The 20,642-nt window shown below is 33.1% G+C and overlaps 1 protein-coding gene across 5 annotated transcripts in view; it reads left to right on the top strand.

Moving 5' to 3' along the window:
- Nucleotides 1–20,642, top strand: part of Trpc1 (transient receptor potential cation channel subfamily C member 1) — a 94,768-nt gene that overhangs the window by 9,852 nt on the left and 64,274 nt on the right. For 4 of the 5 annotated variants that reach the window (XM_076867604.1, XM_076867606.1, XM_076867607.1 and 1 more), the window contains exon 3: nucleotides 9,767–9,969. In XM_076867604.1, the coding sequence (XP_076723719.1) occupies nucleotides 9,767–9,969 (203 nt within the window). Of the gene's footprint in view, nucleotides 1–5,229; nucleotides 5,332–9,766; nucleotides 9,970–20,642 lie in introns of all 5 variants that reach the window. The other variant, XM_076867603.1, reaches the window with a different exon arrangement.

The following is a 20,642-nucleotide window of genomic DNA, read 5'->3' as shown; positions in this document are numbered from 1 at the left end:
ACAAAATGAGACATGGTTCTTCTGGGATATTTTATAAAGAGGTCAATAGCATTACATTTCTGATCATCTCTGAGAGGAACTATGTATTAGAATGATAATTAAGGTTTATAACAATGGCATAGACTCAGCAAGAAAAAGTTAAATTATATTCAGTACCTGTTGTTTTAGAAGAAAGAAGAATATATTTATGTAGTACTTATAAAAGCAGAAGATTTCCACCAAAATGGTTTCAATTTTAGTTGAACACTTAAAGGCATAAGCTTCAGTTATCTAGAAAATAAAGATATAAAGAAATTCAGTCCCTGATAATTCTGGATAAAGAGGTATTATGGTTTAATAATTTTGTGTTTTTACATATATGGTTATATGTATATAATGATTCTGTACTTCATAAATGTTTCTTTCACATTCTTGATCATATTCAAACATCATAGTTAACTTATATAAATGGAATCTTTTGTAGATCAGAAAACTGAGGCTCATAGACTTTAATGAAATGCCCAAAGTTCTAAAATTACTAAACGCAAAACTAAGATTTGAATTTACTCTTCTGACTACAAATCCCATGCTCTTTCCAGTTCACTATCTCCTCTCGAGGTTACCTCATTCTCATTCTATCAGTCAACAAAAGTTCAAGGCCTTTGCTTGTGTGTGATTGTGAAAATGAATAAGCAAAATATGGATTCTGCACTAAAGTATCTTCAAATAAATTAGACAAAGTGCATATGAATTATAAATCAACTAAATAATACAAAGATGTATTTGATAAGTGTTGAGTGGTAATAATGCTTTATTTTTATATGTTGTTTTACAGTTACAAAATGCTTTCTTGTGCTTATCTTGTGTTATATCAATGATTTTCAACCAAATGATTTTGCCAAGGAACACTTGGCAATGTCTGGAGATATTTTTAGTTTCACAATTGGGGGGCAGATTACTAGTGGTATTTAGTGGGCAAAGTTTAGGATGTTGCTGAACATACTCCACCACAGAGGACAGCTACCACAAGAAAAAAAAATCCTGACCCCAAATATCAATAGTGCCATTCTTGAGAAAACCTATTTTATACTTAAACTCTTGAGGCTCAATATAAATATTTTAGAAATATAGAAAAGACAATGATCACTATGTATGGAAGCTATCATTAAGTAGTGTTTCATTGGAAGAGTATCAGTTGAGCTTAGCCTTGAAATATTAGTGTTGCTAACACTTATGTAGCACTACACCATGAATAACTTTATATATATTCACTTACTTAATCCTCTCAACAGCCCCAGGAGGTAGATACTACCATTATCCCTGACTTATCGAGGAGGAAACTGAGGCTCAGAAAGATTAACTTGCCCAAAGTTATTGTATATGATAGACCTGGTATTTGAACTTAAGTTCTGGCTCCGCAGTCTATGTTCTTACCTATTACCTTAATCTACTCTCAAATATTTCTAGGTGGATAAGGAACAAAAGATGTATAGAAGGACATAAATAAAGATATGTGCAATGTATATTCTTGAGACAGCTTTTTGGAACAAAATATTTGGGTTGCAAAGTAAAGGGAATTATCAGGAAAAGTAACTAAAAGAAAAACTGATGAAAAAGGCCTTTTATCCTAGACTGAGGAATCTGGGTTTTATGTAATAGATAGTGGGGTGTTATTAAGTGATTTTAAAGAAGGGTAGGCTATGTGTCCAGTAGTATTTTAGAAAGTTAAACCTAGTGATTGAATTTAGTATAGATTAGAAAAGTGGAGAAGGGTGTAGCCTGCATGAGCAGTTATGTAGTAATTCAGATGTGAAGATGTTAAAACTAAACTAGAAAAGTTTAAGAAGAATAGTTACTAAGCTCTAAGAAGAATAGTTACTACAAGAAGAAGTAAGACAAGACAGATATTAGAGATCTATGAAAGAAGAATTGAAAGATTTCTTGAGTGTTTAAATCTGGAGGGGAGAAAGGAGGAGTTGAAGATTACTTGAAAATCTTAAACCTGGATGACTGAAAGAAGGATGAAATAAAACTAGCAAGTTGATAAATCAGGCTTGGTGCAAAGGAAAATGACTTCTGATTTTATGGTTTTAGCCTTATGTATTTGAGGACTATCAAGCAGTTCCTAGCAGTCACAGGTGAAGATTTTTATCTCTAGGGACAGGTTTAGATAAAGAGAGAAATGTAGGCAATCATAGACATTCAGATGACCATTGATGTTATAAGCAAAGGTCTGCTGCAGACTTATTCTTAGGGAGTGCCTACATTTAATAAAGGGCATTTGAAGGAAAGGGTTTCATTAAAGGGGATCAGTGAATAATTGAAGATGTCAGGGGCAGTTGAGATAGTACAAAAGGCAAAGAAAAGAATTTTTAATATGTTGCTTATAAATCAAGGAAAATGAGGAGATAGAAATGGGAATTGGATTTTGAAAGTATGGCTTGGGTAGAATTAGAGAAAATGATGCATGTTGATTGAGAAGTTTGACACATGAAAGGAAGAAGAAAAGGTGAGTGATAAGAGATAAGATCAAGTTAAGTTAGCAAAGAGTAAGGAACAATTTAAAGTTGTGAGAGGTGGGAGCTGGAACCAGTATTTTTTTTGAGGGGTGGGCAGGTTGCACGTTCCAGGGATTGAACCCAGGGGCACTTGGCCACTGAGCCACATCCTCAGCCCTATTTTGTATTTTATTTAGAGACAGGATCTCACTGAGTTGCTTAGTGCCTTGCTTTTGCTGAGGCTGGCTTTGAACTCGCAATCCTCCTACCTCAGCCTCCCAAGCCACTGAGATTAAAGGCAAGCACTACCACGCCCAGCCTGGAACCAGTATTTTTACCAATGGAGGACCATGGTCTTATAGAAGATTGGAGAACATTAAATAGGATACTAAGTTGGAAAATTAGGTTTGGAAAGGAAATAACTAGCTTCTTACTCCAAGTTTAGAGGAAAGAGTATGGGAATTGTTGAAAGACAAACTCTAAGGTGAGAAGGAAGATAGGGACCTCATAAATACATAATGACATTTGTATTAAAGCTATTTTAATAAGGAATTGTCAGATGTCTGAGAAATTGGGAAACAACTAGCAAGGATATTTTGTATTCTTGTATATATTTTGAAAAGAATTTAAAATACTTTTCCTTTATAACAGCCACTATTTATCAAATAACATATTGTTTGTACAGAACAAATCAATGGTAACTCCTTATTTACATGACATTTTTATACAAATAAATATTTTATAGCTGAAGCTTATCCTTTTAAGCATTGAGATACATAATATAAATATTCTTTACTAAGTAGTATATCTGAATATAATTTAACTATAATACCATAAATTGGAATAATTGAGAATGTAATCATTTTACTTTGCTTCATATGGTCTGAAACTATTAACATGTTTGTCGCTATGTCATATGTCTTCAGACTGCTGTGTATTGAAAGTGATTTTGCTACACTGCTATTTTATTTATTCACTAGGCAACCCCTCTCCCCTTTGTTGATTTTAACCTAGCTGTTCCCTTATACAGTAAAGATCTGAAGGATACTTGGGAAAGCCAGATATCCATTATTTAGAGAACTCTAAGACTGCATGCTTATACCTATACCTGTTTCTTCTGGGCAGTAATGCCCATGAAGTTATTTGTGACAGCTCAGTAAAAGTTTGTGTGTATGTGTGTGTGTGTGTGTGTGTGTGTGTGTGTTAAGTTGTGGCTGGATCAATGGCTATGTTTCAAATGGTTGAGATTGCCTGGCATTTGATTTTGAGAGCAACTATAATAGTTATTTTATGGTTGAAATTTAAAACCACAAATGAAATATTTATTAGCAATGGGTACAGAGTTCTTTTTTGTTTGTTTGTTTGTTTGTTTAACTTAATATGCTAAAACTGAAGAAAAATGTTTACAAACCAGAAGAATAATGCTAAGACTTGAAGTCAAGGGCTATATAGCCCAGTGAACCCTAAATTTTTTATTTATTTATTTTTACATGGTGCTGAGATTGAACCCAGTGCCTCACACATGCTAGGCGAGCGCTCTACCACTGAGCCCCAACCCTAGCCCCAACCCTAAAATTTTTAAAGGAAAAAAATGATGGATTAAATTTCACATTTGGGTAAGAAGTTTTTTCTAAGAGAGAACTTGGGTGATTGCTAATGTTGAATGGGGACTTCAGCCCTTTCTTCCTGTGTATAGTACTATTTTTCAATGTCCAGGTAAAGTCTGCCATTTTTAGCTCTATTTTTGACATTTGGATAAAGTGGATAAAAGCTTTATTCTTTTCAGCTATGAAGAACTATTAAAGGTCTGATATAGTTTCATTCCCCAGAGCAATAATGTTGATTTATTTAAATAGTAAAGATTATTACAGTTAAAAATGTACAGATTGAAAATAACCAGGGCATTTTTAAAAATTAAATCATTATTTATTCCCATGTTTTCCTTCTGTCTTTATGGTTTTCCTTAAACAAAAAACCCAAAGAAACCAAATTCTGTTGTCATGGTTGCCAAGAGGACTACAGACTGTTACAGAGAATCAAAAAGTTTTTATTTCCTGTGAATCTGTTGACTTTTCCTCCTGTCAGAAGTGGATCTTCACAATGAGCTCTAGGATGAGAGTAGAACTATAAAATCACTTCTTTTTCCTGCCCTTTATATGCTTTGGCAACTTAAAATTCTTTGGGTTTATACTTGATGATAGTTACTATTAATGCCAAATTTGTACATTATTCAGCCATATATGTTTCGAAGATAAGAAAAGAGTGATCTCCCTTTTAAAACATTTTTACTTTGCCCTGTTCTCATGATTGCATTGACAATGATCATTTTTGTTAGACTGAACATAATTCTTTGCCTGTAATAATGGTTCCTATCAATAATCTATAGATTTGGAACATTAAGATATATATATTTTTTTGGTCTGCAGTTCAAGAGTAAAGGTCTTGAAAAAAATTTATCCAACTTTAAATACTGCATGGATCAGCACTGCTCCGCTAGTAATCCCTTTGATTAAGCATTCCTTATTTTACCAACTTGTGCATTAAAACCAGAACAGACAGTGTGTAGTACACAGAAGTATTGCTAAGGAAAGCACATGTACTATTTGTACAGTTTTAATTTTTGCAAATTCAATATTACTGTATATAATACAGTTTAAATTTTAAAAAATAATTTTATTTATGAATTAGTAAAAAAATAAATAGTTTACCTTTTTATCTTCCATTTTCTTTTTTAACTTTTTTTTTTTTGAAGTCCGCAGATGCACTTTTGGTGGCAATCGACTCTGAAGTAGTGGGAGCTGTTGATATACTACTTAATCATCGACCAAAACGGGCATCAAGACCAACTATAGTAGTTAGTACTCTTAAATATTTATTAATTTGGATTTTTAAACCAAAGTAGATCTCCTGCTCCATTGCCATTTTTTTCTTCCCCCAAATTTGTTTCATTTTTTTAAAAAGTAGATTTTTTTTTCACTTGTAAAGTATTATCTTAAAGTAAGTAGACATTTGCAATAATAATTAGTATTGCTTTCAGGAAAACTTTTTAAAATTAATTGATATTCCCATAATTTTATTATAATGGACACTTTTAGTCTAGAATATTCTGCAGGTAATGTTGAAAATATAGGCTAATTTCTAGATAGACTTAAGAATTAAATGTACACCATAAAATTATTCAGTGAAACTATAAAACTGGAAGACAATGTAGATGAATATTTAACTGATTAGGAATAAAAGGATTTTTTTTAAAGCATAAAAATAATGGACAAAAATTATAGTGGGACAGTCTTTGACTGTTATATATGTTAAATTAATGGAATCCAAACATTAGGCAAAATTTAGAAAATGATGGAAAACTAGCAAAACATACTTGCAGCAAATATCTCAAATTAGTAATCTTTGTTTTAATATTAGATAAATTAATGGAAAACATCAAATCATATTACAAAATGACAAAAAATTCATAAAAAGAAAAATAAAATGTTAAACCTTACTGATAATCAAATGCAAGATACTAACTTTTGCTTATTAAATTACAAAAAAATCCGCCCCCCCCTTTTTTTTTGAGATAGGATTTCACAATGTCGCCTATGTTGGTCTTGAATTTGTGGGCTGAAGCAGTTCTTCTCTGCAAGCCTGCCTACTGAGTAGCTGGGGCTACAAGCATGTACTTAGCAAATATTTTTAATGATAATCATTGATGACAAGGAGAAGTAGAGGTTTATGTGCTGGTGGAGGTATTTTGGAAAACATTTTGGCAAGATGTGTCATAAACAAGAAAGCTGTCATATTCTTAGTGTTTTCTCCTCTAGAAATCTGTGAAGGAGATGGTTAAAAAATGGATAAAAATGTTGATTACAGTTTTATTTATAGCAGTGAAAAACAATGCAATATGACACAAGTCTAAACATTCTAAAAATAGCTCAGTGGTAAGGGCTTGCTATGAATGTGGGAGACCCCGGATTTGATTCCCAGCACCAGGGTGAAGAAAATAAACATCTTAAAAGAAGATAGGAAATGTAAATAATTATGTGTATATACAGTGAAATATGCAGTCATTAAAATGCTATTTTAAAAAGAACTTTTTGAGGGGCTGGGGTTGTGGCTCAGTGGTAGAGCACGTACCTAGCACATGCACATACAAGGCCCTGGGTTCGATCCTCAGCACCACACAAAAATAAATAAAATAAAGGTATTGTGTCCATCTACAACTAAAAAATAAATATTTTTAAAACAAACTTTTTGAAATATGTAAATTTATGATATATTAAGTGGGAAAAAATGGGGATAATGAATTATACGTGTTATTTGATCCAATGTTAAAAATACTGAATAAAAGACTATCTAAATGTAGCAAAATTTTTATCTCTTGTTGCTTGAAAAGTATATTTTTTTAAAAAATATTTTCTTTATTGCCATTTAATTAGGATAGCATTAATAATCAAATAAATACTAATTTAAAAATAAGATATATGTTGTACATCAAGTTTTTAAATTCTGTCATTTATTATTGATGAGGGTAAAATGAAACAGTTTAAATAACTGCTGGGAGTATAGATAGGTTATACACAGAAGAAAAATAATGTTTTAAGAAATAATTATAATTTGTAGCATATTATGTGCCATGATCTGAGAACTCTAAGAAGCTCTGCCAGATTTCATCCTTTATCATAATTGAAAATTTTTACTTTCATTTAGGCTTACAAGAATGTGACTTTCTGGGTTGGTGGTGTATCTCAGTGGTAGAGGCTTGCCTGGCATGTACAAGGCCCTGGGTTCAATCCCCAGAGCCACAAAAAATAAAACAACACTATAATAAAAACAAAAATGTATGACTTGCTGCAGAGGATATTACCATTTAGTTTAAGTAGTGGTAAGAAACTAACAGGAATAAAGAAAAAAGAACTAAGACTATATATAGTCCCTATCCAAAGGACCAGAAATATCTGGAATCCTATTGAATTTTCTGCTATTTATCTTAAAGTTACTATCATATTTTGGTCTACCTGTTCTTCCTAGCCTTTCAACCCATTTCCTTTCTTGAGTGGCAGTGTGGAGTGGAGTGCAATAAATATTGAAACCCCTGACTAGTATTATCTTATCACTATTACCACTGCCAGTTAAATCTTAGAGTTGCATGGCTTTGGCAGTCCTCACCTAGTCAGTGTAAAAACACTGTCTACTCCAACAAATGAAGGTTATTCAGTCTTTATCTAAATACTTCCAGTGTCAGCAAGATCATATTTAATAGCCCTATTCTGCCAGGCAGGCAATATTAAATTTTTTATATATTTTATTTTACCACTTCAATAAATTCATTCTCTATTCTTGTCAAAATTTTATTTTCCCAATTGGCTTTCAAATACAGGTTATTTGATAATACATAGACTATGTTACAAACAATGAACTTATGGATATTAATCTTATACATGTCTTAATAGTGTTTTTCATATAGTTAAAAGTGTTTCATAAGAAGCATAAGGACCACTTTTCTCTTAGGATTTTTCTGTTAGGACTAAATATAATTTTCTTCATGGCCAATAATGCAGTAAGAGGGAAAATGGCTAATTTTAGGTTTCTCTGTAATTGTTAAATTCATTAATTTGAAGTCTTCAATAAGTAATTGGGAAGTGTCTATACAAACGATTCATAAAAGGGGAAAAACAAAATTTAAAAAGTATATTGTAAAACATTAAAATTTACCAGTAATCAAAGTAAAGCAAATTAAAATTTCATAATGATGTTTTTCATTCATAAATTATAATTTATCTAACTTACCCAGCACTGATGAGTAAAACTTTAGGGTAAAATGAATACTTTTAAAATATTATTGGTAATATAAGCTACTAAAAGAACTGTGATATTAATCATTAGGAGTGTCAAAACTGTTCATGGTCTTTAGATCTATAATTCCACTTTGTGTTGGAGTGTCTGTGCTAATGAGATAATCCTAAATTTGCAAAAACCTGTTTTCATAAAGATGTTCATTATAATGTTATTTAAATTAGCAAAATATCTTGAACATAGTTTATGAACTTCCTTAAATTGCATGTAAAATTCTGCACATTAATTTTTTTCCATGAAGATCCTGGGCTATAGCTTTATAAGATTATTAAAAATTGTCCTTGACCTTTGAAAAAGTAAGAATGTGTTTTTAACTACTGGTGTTTAGCATACCTATTATTTATTCAAAAGATGTTTTTTAAAAAGGGGTGTGATAGAGAAAGGACTAGAAGGAAATATTGTACTGTAAAATGTTATTTGGATAGAAGGAATATAGGTATTTTTATTCTTCTTTCTGCTTTTCTATATTTTTCAGATATTTTATATTGAGTGTACACTACTTTTACAATGTTAATAAAAATTACCAAAATGTGAACTTGATCAGCTTACCCTGGATCAAACAGCTCTCAGGGAAACCTCTGCGAAAAAGTGAGAAGTATTGGAAAGAATATACAATAGTCATAAAATAGTCAACCTTTTTATTTAACCTTGATTCTTTGATTACTAATATTTTTTTCCTCATTTCATGTCATCCTCAGGCCCCTGTGCCCACGAATTAGAAGGAGCTCAGGCTCCTGGTAGTACAGACCTGGATTCTGATCAGCACCCTGCCACTCCATTGTGTGGCTTGGGCACATTAACTTCTCTGAGCCTCAGTTTCTTCTTGGGGATTAATTATGCTCAGTTTTATAGGCTACTGTGAGGATTAAATGAGATGATAATTGTAATGTGCTAATAGTTCCAGAACTCATTAAATAGTAACTGTGATCGATAGTGTTTTTGTGCATTTGCAATAGGAAGTAGTATAGGTAAAGAACTACACAGAATGAAGAGTGCTTCCTATTCTTTTCAAGTAGCTTCATTGCTATTAGTGTGACAAGATTTGTCATAAAGGTGGAATTTTTAATTTTTCTCATGCATTTGTACTCTGTTTTTAACATTTCTGTTTTTTCATTATATTCTTTTTCTAAAATTCTTACTCTTTATCCTTCTCATGCATGTTCTATAGTCTTGTAAAAATTAAATACTTTTTCCTAAGGTATTTCTCTAGTTAGCTTTATGTTTCCTACTGAAGACTTTGTCTGTTATGATTATACTCCATTTATTAACTGAATTAAGTTTTGAGGTTTCCAAAAATGTAGTCCAAGTATAATGCTTATCATATTCTTTAAAATAATTACTAAGTTCTTTGTGCCTTCCTATTTTTTCATTTCATTCTTCAGATAAGTATTTTTTGAAGTCAGAAATAATAACTTTTGGACATTTATATAAATATGTTTCAGAAACTAATGGAACGAATCCAGAATCCTGAGTACTCAACTACTATGGATGTTGCACCTGTCATTTTAGCTGCTCATCGTAACAACTACGAGATTCTTACAATGCTGCTAAAACAGGACGTTTCTCTACCTAAGCCCCATGCAGTTGGCTGTGAATGTACACTGTGTTCTGCAAAAAACAAAAAGGACAGCCTCCGACATTCCAGGTTAGAAAATTAAGATTTTGGTAAATAAATGTGTGATGTAGTAAGATATGTATCAATGATGTTGGGGGTTTTGTTTGTTTATTGTTTGGTTTTTTATTTGAGCATTCTTTTTATGCAGCTTTTAAGAAATGTGATGCTCTATGACTTATGGAAGCCATACTTCTAGCTCTGTTGCTCACTGAGTTCTGAATTTTTCAGAAATTTTTACTAAATGCTGTCACGTTCCCGGGGACTTAAACACTCAAACCTGCCCACCCAGGGACACCACGTTGGATGTGACTAAAACACTCAGGAGTCTTTTCAAGTTAGCTTCATTGCTATCAATGTGACAAGATTTGTCATAAAGGTGGAACTGGGCTGCGTGAAATAACCACACAAGAGACAGAAATACCTTTTTCTTTGGGGGTGCTGTGATGGCTCCTCTGACCTTAAGGGTCTGCAGAGAGAGAGAGAGTGCAAGCATGTGCTGACCCTTTTTATTGAGGAGAAGCCATTCAAATGAGGCAAGGGGTCAGGTTTCAGGGGACTGAGTCTAAGATGTCAGCTGTCAGCAGGTTGACTGACAGCTAGGAAGGCCACACCCGGACACACAAAGGGCATTTCCATGGAACATTCTGTCCCAAACAGGGCAAGGGGTAATATCACAAAGGAACAGGTGAGCGTAGCTCCATCCCTGGGGATGTAGGAAGGCATGCCTACACATGAAGACACATTTGCGTTTTCTCTACCCTCAAGATCCGGGCTACAGTATTCGGTTACTTAGAGCAACCAAATCACAGGCTGACCAACAGTGCCTCAGCTGACCAGGAGGGAAAGCAAATGCTGGTCATATGCTATATCAGCCTCCCACAAAATGCTAAATAATTAAGAAAATTCTTCAAATTAAGAATAAGGTTTATCTCATGCTCTCGAGGAAAGGGCTACTATTTGCTTTTTAGAATTATAGTATATTAGTTCAAGAGAATTTCCAAGTTGTAAATAGTTATCACTTTCTATCTTATTTATTTTTAAAAAACACAACTATTTCCTATCTAAATATTTGACCTGTTATGCCTCTCAGAAAATATTCAAGTCTTTATTTTTTCACTATTCATCATCTCTTCCCATTTCTCCAATTGAAATATTAAGAACAATGGAGGAGGGGTTGATTTAAAAAAGTACCTACCTTACCTGTCTTGAACAGGTTGAGCAAGATCACACACATGGATATGTTGTCTAAGACGTCTGGTTCTGGACTAGATTTTGGAACTAATTTTCAGCATAAGCCTTTGTGATAGTTTAGGTATAGTTTTTCCCTACCAAAACACATTGGAATTTGATTCCCGAGTAGTGGTATTCAGAGGTGCCTTTGAGAGGTGATTAGGTCAGTGTCCTCATGAATATATTAATGTCTTTTTCAATAGACTGGGTTAGTTCTCTTGAGACTGGATAAGTTCTTGTGATAATGAATTAGTTCTTACCAGAACATACCTGGAACCACCTTTCAGCCTTTCTCACATCTGTCCTTTCTTCTGCATATACCTGCTTCTTTCCACCATGAAACCTTTACCAGAGCTGAGCAGATGCGCTCTTGGAATTTCAGATTCGTGAACCAAAATAAACCCCTTTTCTTTGTAAATTATCCAGTCTCAGATATTCTGATATAGCAATGGAAAGTGATATTATTTTTTATGTGTAATTAAACATAATTAGTTCTGTTTTATGGTTGCCAAAATATTTAGATTGAACTATATGAAATTACTGTTTTAAAAGTACTTTGGACTTAACATAATTAATTATTGTAATTTATTATACCCCTTACATATATATGCAAATAATAACTAAATATAGTTGATATAGTGTCAAGTTTAACATCTACTTTGCAAAATAGGTCTGAAAGTCCTAGGCAGCCTGTTGACAAACTTTTTTTTTTTTTTAAGAGAGAGAGAGAGAGAGAATTTTTTCTAATATTTATTTTTTAGTTTTCAGTGGACACAACATCTTTGTTTGTATGTGGTGCTGAGGATCGAACCCGAGCCGCACGCATGCCAGGCGAGCGCACTATTGCTTGAGCCACATCCCCAGCCCAGCAAACTTTTTTAAGTCAAGGATTGTCGTATACAAAATAAACTTTAACCTGCAAACCCTCTTCCCTCACTTCTTCCTCACCTTAAAAATAGGTTTCTATTGGATTGATAGTCACAAATCAATAAATTGAAAGAGTCACCTGGAATCAATTTAAGTTTATTTTCAGAGGTATAACTAGAAATGTTTTCTATTTTACAAAAACATTTATGTTTCTCTTTGATAAGACTTGGTTGATAGCTATGGCTATACCACTTTACTTTCTACTTTTTTTTTGAGGGTTCTTTTTTTAATTTTATTTTTTATATTTAATTGATTTTATTTTTTAAATACATGACAGTGGAATGCATTACAATTCTTATTACACATATAGAGCACAATTTTTCATATCTCTGTATATAAAATATGTTCACACCAATTCATGTCTTCATATATGTATTTTTAATGATATCTATCACATTCCACCATCATTACTAATCCCCTGCCCCCTCTGCCCTATCTAGAGTTTGTCTATTCCTCCCCTGCTCCCCCTCCCTATCCCATTATGGGTCTGTCACCTTACATCAGAGAAAACATTCGGCATTTGTTTTTTGGGGATTGGCTAACTTCACTTAGCATTATTTTCTCCAACGCCATCCATTTACCTGCAAATGCTATCGGTTTATTTTCTTTTATTGCTCAGTAATATTCCATTGTGTATATATGCCACATTTTTAATCCATTCATCTACTGAGGGGCATCAAGTTTAGTTCCAAAGTTTAGCTATTGTGAATTATGCTGCTGTAAACATTGATGTGGCTGTATCCCTGTAGTATGCTGTTTTTAAGTCGTTTGGGTATAGACCGAGGAGAGGGATAGCTGGGTCAAGTGGTGGTTCCATTCCCAATTTTCCAGGAAATCTCCATACTGCTTTCCATATTGGCTGCACGATTTTGCAGTCCCACCAGCAGTGTATGAGTGTGCCTTTTTCCCAAAATCCTTACCAACACTTATTGTTGTTTGTCCTCATAATAGCTGCCATTCTGACTGGAGTGAGATGAAATCTTAGAGTAATTTTGATTTGCATCTCTCTAATTGCTAGAGATGTTGAACATTTTTTCATGTATTTGTTGATTGGTTGTATATCATCTTCTGAGAAGTGTCTGTTCAGGTCCTTGGCCCATTTATTGATTGGGTTATTTATTTATTTATTTATTTTAAAAGAAGATTTTTTTTATAATTTAATTTTTTTTAAGAGAGAGAGAGAGAGAGAGAGAGAGAATGAGAATTTTTAATATTTATTTTTTAGTTTTCAGCGGACACAACATCTTCGTTTGTATGTGGTGCTGGGTATTGAACCCGGGCCACACGCACCAGGCGAGCGCACTACCGCTTAAGCCACATCCCCAGCCCCGATTGGGTTATTTTTTTTAATTTTTTTTTTTTTTTTTTTTTTTTTTTGCTTAGCTTTTTGAGTTCTTTCTATACTCTAGAGATTAGTGCTCTAACTGTTATGTGAAGGGTGAAGATTTGCTCCCAGATGTAGGCTCTCTATTCACCTCACAGATTGTTTCTTTTGCTGAGAAGAACCTTTTATTGATTCTTAATTTTAATTCTTGTGCCAAGGACTCTTATTAAGGAAGTTGGGGCCTAATCCCACACGATGGAGATTAGGGCCTACTTTTTCTTCTATTAGACGCAGGGTCTATCATATAAATTTTTCGCCTTTTACTTTCTACTTTTCAAAAAATACTTTTAGGGGCTGGGGTTGTATCTCTGTAGTGGTAGAGCGCTTAGCACAGGCTGTCAATGACCATCAATTACATGTCAGCAATTCCCTCTCCAAATTTCTGCTTATACAAATTACATTCAAGTTTGCCCTCCTTTGTCATTCAGTTGCCTACATGTTATTAATCTTGCTTCATCTACTCCAATTCTTTTCATGGTTGCCAAAATATTTAGATTAAACCATATGAAATTACTGTTTTAAAAGTACTTTGGACTTAACAGAATTACATCTTTCCATATTTGTATATTGGTGTGAATGAAACCAGCACTCCAAAAAGTTACATAGAACATCACCTAGCTTAATAGGGCCTTAAAAAAGTCTTCTTTAAGATGTGGAGACTGATGATCTATAGTAGTGTATACTTTTTAGTAAATATCACCACAACCCAATATTGTAACATTTTCATCACTGAAAGAAGTTTTCTCGGCCCATTTATGGTCAGTCCTTTCTCCCATCCCTATCTCCAAGAGACTTTCTTTTTGTATAGTTTTTCTTATTCTAGAAATTACATATAAATAGAATTATGCAAAAAGTTGACTTACATCTCTGTATTCTTTTACTTAACATATTTTTGAGGTTCATCCGTACCATTGCCTATATCAATGTTTATTTTTTAGTGTTGATTATTACTGCATTATATAGATAACATGGTTCTTGTTTATTCGTTTATCAACATTTGAGTTGTTTCCAATTTTTAGCAGTGAACATTGACATTCAGGTTTTTATGTGGATATATTTTTATTTCTATTGTGTAGATATCTTGGAGTAGAATTTTTGGATTGTATAGTAATTATAAGCTTAACTTTTTAAGGAACTGTTAAATTGTTTTTTAAAATGTTTGTATCCTTTTACATTCTCATTAGCAAATATGTATGATGATTCTAATACTGCTGAATACTCACCAACACTTGATACTGTTAGTCTTTTTGATCATAGCCATTTAGTATCTACTTTCGCCTTATGATTTTAATTTGCATATCTCTATGTCTAATGTCAAACATATTATGTGCTTATTTTTGGTTAGCTTATCCTCTGTTCGAATCTTTAGCTCATTTTTCAGTTGGGTTGTTTGTCTTCTTGTTGTTATTGAGTTTTAAGAGTTCTTTCTGTACTGTGGGCATAGGTTCTTAAACAGATACATGTTTTACAAATTATTTCTCCCAGTTCATGGCTTGTCTTTTCATTTTCTTTATGGTATCCTTTGTGATGCATAATTGTTCATTTTGATGAAGTTTATTTTTCTTTTACGTTTTCAGTGTCATAGTTATGAAATATTTGCCTAACTCAAGGTCACCAAGATTTTCTCTGGTTTTCTTCTAAATCTTTATAGTTTTAGGATTTATAGTTAACTGTATGATTTTTTTGAGTATATATGAAATAAGGATTTTTATAATATCCCACCATTTACTACAGCACTATTTATTGAAAAGGTCATTTTTCTTATTTTGAATTATCTTCACATCTTGGGAAATCATTTGAGTAGATACATGTGGTTTTATTTCTAGACTCTGTTCTGATTCATTGATCTATAATCTGGATTTAAACGAATATCACTCTGGTAGTTATGGCATCCTTATTGTAAATATTATTTTTTCCATACTTTTACTTATTTATTTTTTATTTGAATTTGTTATATATGACAGCAGAATGCATTACAATTCATATTACACATATAGAGCACGATTTTTCATGTCTCTGGTTGTATACAAATTGTATTCACACCTTTTATGTCTTCATACATGTACTTAGGGTCATGATGTCCATCTCATTTCACCATCTTTTCTACCCCCATACCCCCTCTTTTTCCCTCCCACCCCTTTGCCCTATATAGAGTTCGTCCAATCCTCCCATGCTCCCCCTCCCAACCCCACTATGAGTCAGCTTCCTTATAATAGAGAAAACATATGGCATTTGGTTTTGGGGGATTAGCTAACTTCACTTAGCATTAAACTCTAACTTCATCCATTTACCTGCAAATGCCATGATTTTATTCTCTATTGCTGAGTACTATTCCATTGTGTATATATACCACAGTTTCTTTTTTTAAATTTTTTTTTAATATTCATTTTTTAGTTTTCGGTGGATACAGCATCTTTATTTTATTTTTATGTGGTGCTGAGGATCGAACCCAGCGCCCCGCACATGCCAGGCGAGCGTGCTACCGCTTGAGCCACACTCCTAGCCCCACAGTTTCTTTATCCATTATCTACTGAAGGGTATCCAGGTTGGTTCCACAATTTAGCTTTTGTGAATTGTACTGCTATAAACATTGATGTGGCTGTGTCCCTGTAGTATGCTGTTTTTAAGTCCTTTGGGTATAGACTGAGGAGTGGGATAGCTGAGTCAAATGGTAGTTCCATTCCCATTTTCCAAGGAATCTCCATACTGCTTTCCATATTGGCTGCACAGTTTTGCAGTCCCACCAGCAGTATGTGAGTGTGCCTTTTTCCCCAAATCCTCGCCAAAACTTATTGTTGTTTGTATTCTTAATAGCTGCCATTCTGACTGGAGTGAGATGAAATCTTAGAGTAGTTTTGATTTGCATTTCTCTAATTGCTAGAGATGTTGAACATTTTTTCATATATTTGTTGATTGATTGTATATCATCTTCTGAGAAGTGTCTGTTCAGTTCCTTGGCCTATTTATTGATTGGGTTTTTTGTTTATTTGGTGTTTAGTTTTTTGAGTTCTTTATATACCCTAGAGATTAGTGCTCTATCTGATGTGCAAGTGGTAAAACTTTGCTTCCAAGCTGTAGGCTCTCTATTCACCTCACTGATTGTTTCTTTTGCTGAGAAGAGCTTTTCAGTTTGAATTCATCTCATTTATTAATTCTTGATTTTAATTCTTGTATTATAGGAGTCTTATTAAGGAAGTAGGAGGCTAATCTGATATGTTGGAGATTTGGGCCTACTTTTTATTCTGTTAGATACAGGGTCTCTGGTTTAATTCCTAAGTCCTTGATTCACTTTGAGTTGAGTTTTGTGTGTGGTGGGAGATAGGGATTTAATTTCATTTTGTTGCATATGGATTTCCAGTTTTCCTAGAACCATTTGTTGAAGAGGCTATCTTTTCTCCAATGTATGTTTCTCATGCCTTTGTCTAATATAAGAAAATTGTAATTCTGTGGGTTAGTCTCTATGTCCTCTATTCTGTTCCATTAATTTACCGGTCTATTTTGGTGCCAGTACCATGCTGTTTTTGTTACTGTTGCTTTATAGAATAGTTTAAGGTCTGGTATAGTGGTGCCACCTATTTCACTCTTCTTGCTGAGGATTGCTTTAGCTATTCTGGGTCTCTTGTTTTTCCAGATGAAGGTCATGACTGTTTTTTCTATTTCTATGAGGAATGTCATTGGGATTTTGATTGGAATTACATTAAATCTGTATATTGCTTTTGGTAGTATGGTCATTTTGACAATATTAATTCTGCCTATCCAAGAACAGGAGAAATCTTTCTAACTTTTAAGGTCTTCTTTAATTTCTTTATTTTGCTTTCTGTAGTTTTCATTATAGAGGTCTTTTACCTCTTTTATTAGGTTGATTCCCAAGTATTTTATTTTTCTTGAGGCTATTGTAAACGGGGCAGTTTTCCTTGTTTCCCTGTCAGAGGATTTTTCACTGATATACAGAAATGACTTTGATTAATGCGTGTTGATTGTGTATCCTACTACTTTGCTGAATTCATTTACCAGTTCTAGAAGTTTTCTGTTGGAATTTTTGGGTCTTCTAAATATAGAATCATATCATTGGCAAATAGTGCTAATTTGATTTCTTCTTTTCCTACCTGTATTCCTTTAATTTCTTTCGCCAGTCTAATTGCTCTGGCCATTGTTTCAAGAACTATGTTAAATAGAAGTGGTAAAAGAGGGCATCCCTGTCTTATTTCAGTTTTTAAAGGGAATGCTTTCAATTTTTCTGCATATAGAATGATGTTGGCCTTGGGGTTAGCATAGATACCTTTTATAATGTTAAGGTGTGTTCCTATTATTTTCTAGTGTTTTGAACATGAAGGGGTGCTGTATTTTGTAGAATGCCTTTTCTGCATCTATTGAGATGATCATATGGTTCTTATCTTTAAGTCTATTGATGTGATTAAATACATTTATTGATTTCTGTGTGTTGAACCAACCTTGCATCCCTGGGATGAACCCCACTTGATTGTGGTACACTATCTTTTTGATATGTTTTTGCCAGAATTTTATTGTGAATTTTTGCATCTGTGTTCATTAGAGATATTGGTCTGAAGGTTTTGTTCTTTGATGTGTCTTTTCTGGTTTTGGAATCAGGGTGATATTGTACAATGAGTTTGGAAGTGCTCCCTCTTTTTCTATTTCATGAAATAATTTGAAGAGTATAAGTATTAGTTCTTCTTCATAGGTCTTGTAGAACTCAACTGTGTATCCATCCGGTCCTGGGCTTTTCTTTGTTGGTAGGCTTCTGATAGTGTCTTCTATTTCATTGCTTGAAATTGATCTGTTTAAATTGTGTATATCATCCTGATTTAATGTGGGCAAATCATGTAACTCTAGAAATTTGTCATGCCTTCAATATTTTCTATTTCACTGAAGTAAAAGTCTTCAAAATAATTTATAATTATCTTCTATATTTCTGTAGTGTCTGTTGTGATATTTCCTTTTTCATTATGGACATTAGTAATTTGAGTTTTCTCTCACCTTTTCTTTGTTAGCATGGCTAAAGGTTTGTCAATTTTATTTATTTATTCAAAGAACCAACTTTTTGTTCTGTAAATTTTTTCAATTGTTTCTTTTGTTTCAATTTCATTGATTTCAGCACTGATTTTAATTATTTCCTGTCTTCTACTGTTTTTGGTGTTGTTTTGTTCTTTTTCTAGGACTTTGAGATGTAATATTAGGTCATTTATTTGTTGACTTTTTGTTCTTTTAAGGAATGAACTTTCCTCTTAGTACTACCTTCATAGTGTCCCAGAAATTTTGGTGTGTTCTATCAGTGTTCTCATTTACCTCTAAGAATATTTTAATCTCCTCCTTAATTTCTTTTGCAACCCATTGTTCATTCAGTAGCATATTATTTAGTCTCCGGGTGTTGGAGTAGTTTTTATTTTATCATTGATTTTTAATTTCATTCCATTATGATCTGATAAAATGCAGGGTAGTATCTCTACTTTTTTGTATTTGCTAAGAATTGCTTTGTGGCATAATATATGGTCTATTTTAGAGAAGGTTCCATGTGCTGCTGAGAAGAAAGTGTATTCGCTTGTTGAAGGATGAAATATTCTATATGTGTCAGTTAAGTCTAAGTTATTGATTGTGTTATTGAGTTCTATAGTTTTTTTGTTCAGCTTTTGTTTGGAAAATCTATCCAGTGATGAAAGAGGTGTATTAAAGTCACCCAAAATTATTGTGTTGTGGTCAATTTGACTCTTGAACTTGAGAAGAATTTGTTTGATGAACATAGATGCTCCATTGTTTGGGGCATATATATTTATAATTGTTAAGTCTTGTTGGTGTATGGTTCTCTTCAGCAGTATGTAGTGTCCTTCTTTATCCTTTTTGATTGACTTTAGTTTGAAGTCTGCTTTATTTGATATGAGGATGGAAAATCCTGCTTGCTTCTGCAGTCCATATGAATGGTATGATTTTTCCCAATTTTTGACCTTCAGTCTGTGTATGTCTTTTCCTATGGGATGAGTCTCCTGGAGGCAGCACATTGTTGTTGTTTTTTTAAATTATTATTGTTATTAATCCAATCTGCTAGCCTATGTCTTTTGAATGGTGACTTTTCGCCATTAACATTCAGGGTTATTTTTGTGACATGATTTGTATTCTGAGCCATTTTTGTTATTTAACTTGACTTAGTTTCTCCTTTGATAAGTTTTTCCTTTAGTGTAATACCTCCCTCTGCTGATTTTCATTGTTGTTTTTCATTTTCTCTTCATGGAATATTTTGCCAGGTATGTTCTGTGGTGCAAATTTTCTAGCTGTACATTCTTTTAACTTTTGTTTATTGTGGAAGGTTTTTATTTCATCATCAAATCTAAAGCTTAATTTTGCTGGATATAAGGTTTCATTTTCTTTCAAAGCTTGACATATATTGTTCCAGGATCTTCAATCTTTCAGAGTCTGGGTTGAAAAATCTGCACATAACCCAGTTGGTTTCCCCCTATATGTAATCTGTTTCCTTTCTCTCATGGCTTTTAATATTCTCTCTTTTTTCTGTATTTTAGGTATTTTCATTATAATGTACTTTGGTGTGAATCTTTTGTGATTTTGTACATTTGGCATCCTATAAGCCTCTTGAATTTGGTTTTGCAATTCATTCTTCATGTTTGGAAAATTTTCTGATATTATTTCATTGACTAGATTATTCATTCCTTTGGTTTGGAACTCTATGCCTTCCTCTATTCCAATAACTCTTAAATTTGGTCTTTTTATGCTATCCCATATTTCTTGAATGTTCTGCTCATGGTTTCTTACCATTTTTTCTTCTTTGTATGAGGTTCTGCCTTTCAAGTGGTCTAATCTGTTGGTGATGCTTTCAATTGAACTTTTAATTTGGTTTATTTTTTCTTTCATTTCAAGGATTTCTGGTTGGTTTTTTTTTTTTTTTTTTTTTTTTTAAGAAACTGTGTCTGCCTATTGAAGTAATCTTTTGCTTCCTGTATTTGTTTATGTAGCTCTTTGTCAAAGTGATCTTTTGCTGCCTCTATTTGCTCTCTTATATTATCCTTTAATTCACAGAACATTTTAATTATGTATATCCTGAACTCCTTCTCTGGTATTTCTTCTGAAGTGCTGGCCATGGATTCTAATAATGTGGTATCTTGATTTGTGTGGGGCACCTTCTTTCCTGTCTTTTCAT

The sequence above is a fragment of the Callospermophilus lateralis genome, chromosome 10 (genome assembly GCF_048772815.1).
Source record: "Callospermophilus lateralis isolate mCalLat2 chromosome 10, mCalLat2.hap1, whole genome shotgun sequence".
Taxonomy (NCBI): domain Eukaryota; kingdom Metazoa; phylum Chordata; class Mammalia; order Rodentia; family Sciuridae; genus Callospermophilus; species Callospermophilus lateralis.
The sequence above is the reverse complement of the archived record's forward strand: the minus strand, read 5'-3'. Positions and strand labels throughout refer to the sequence as shown.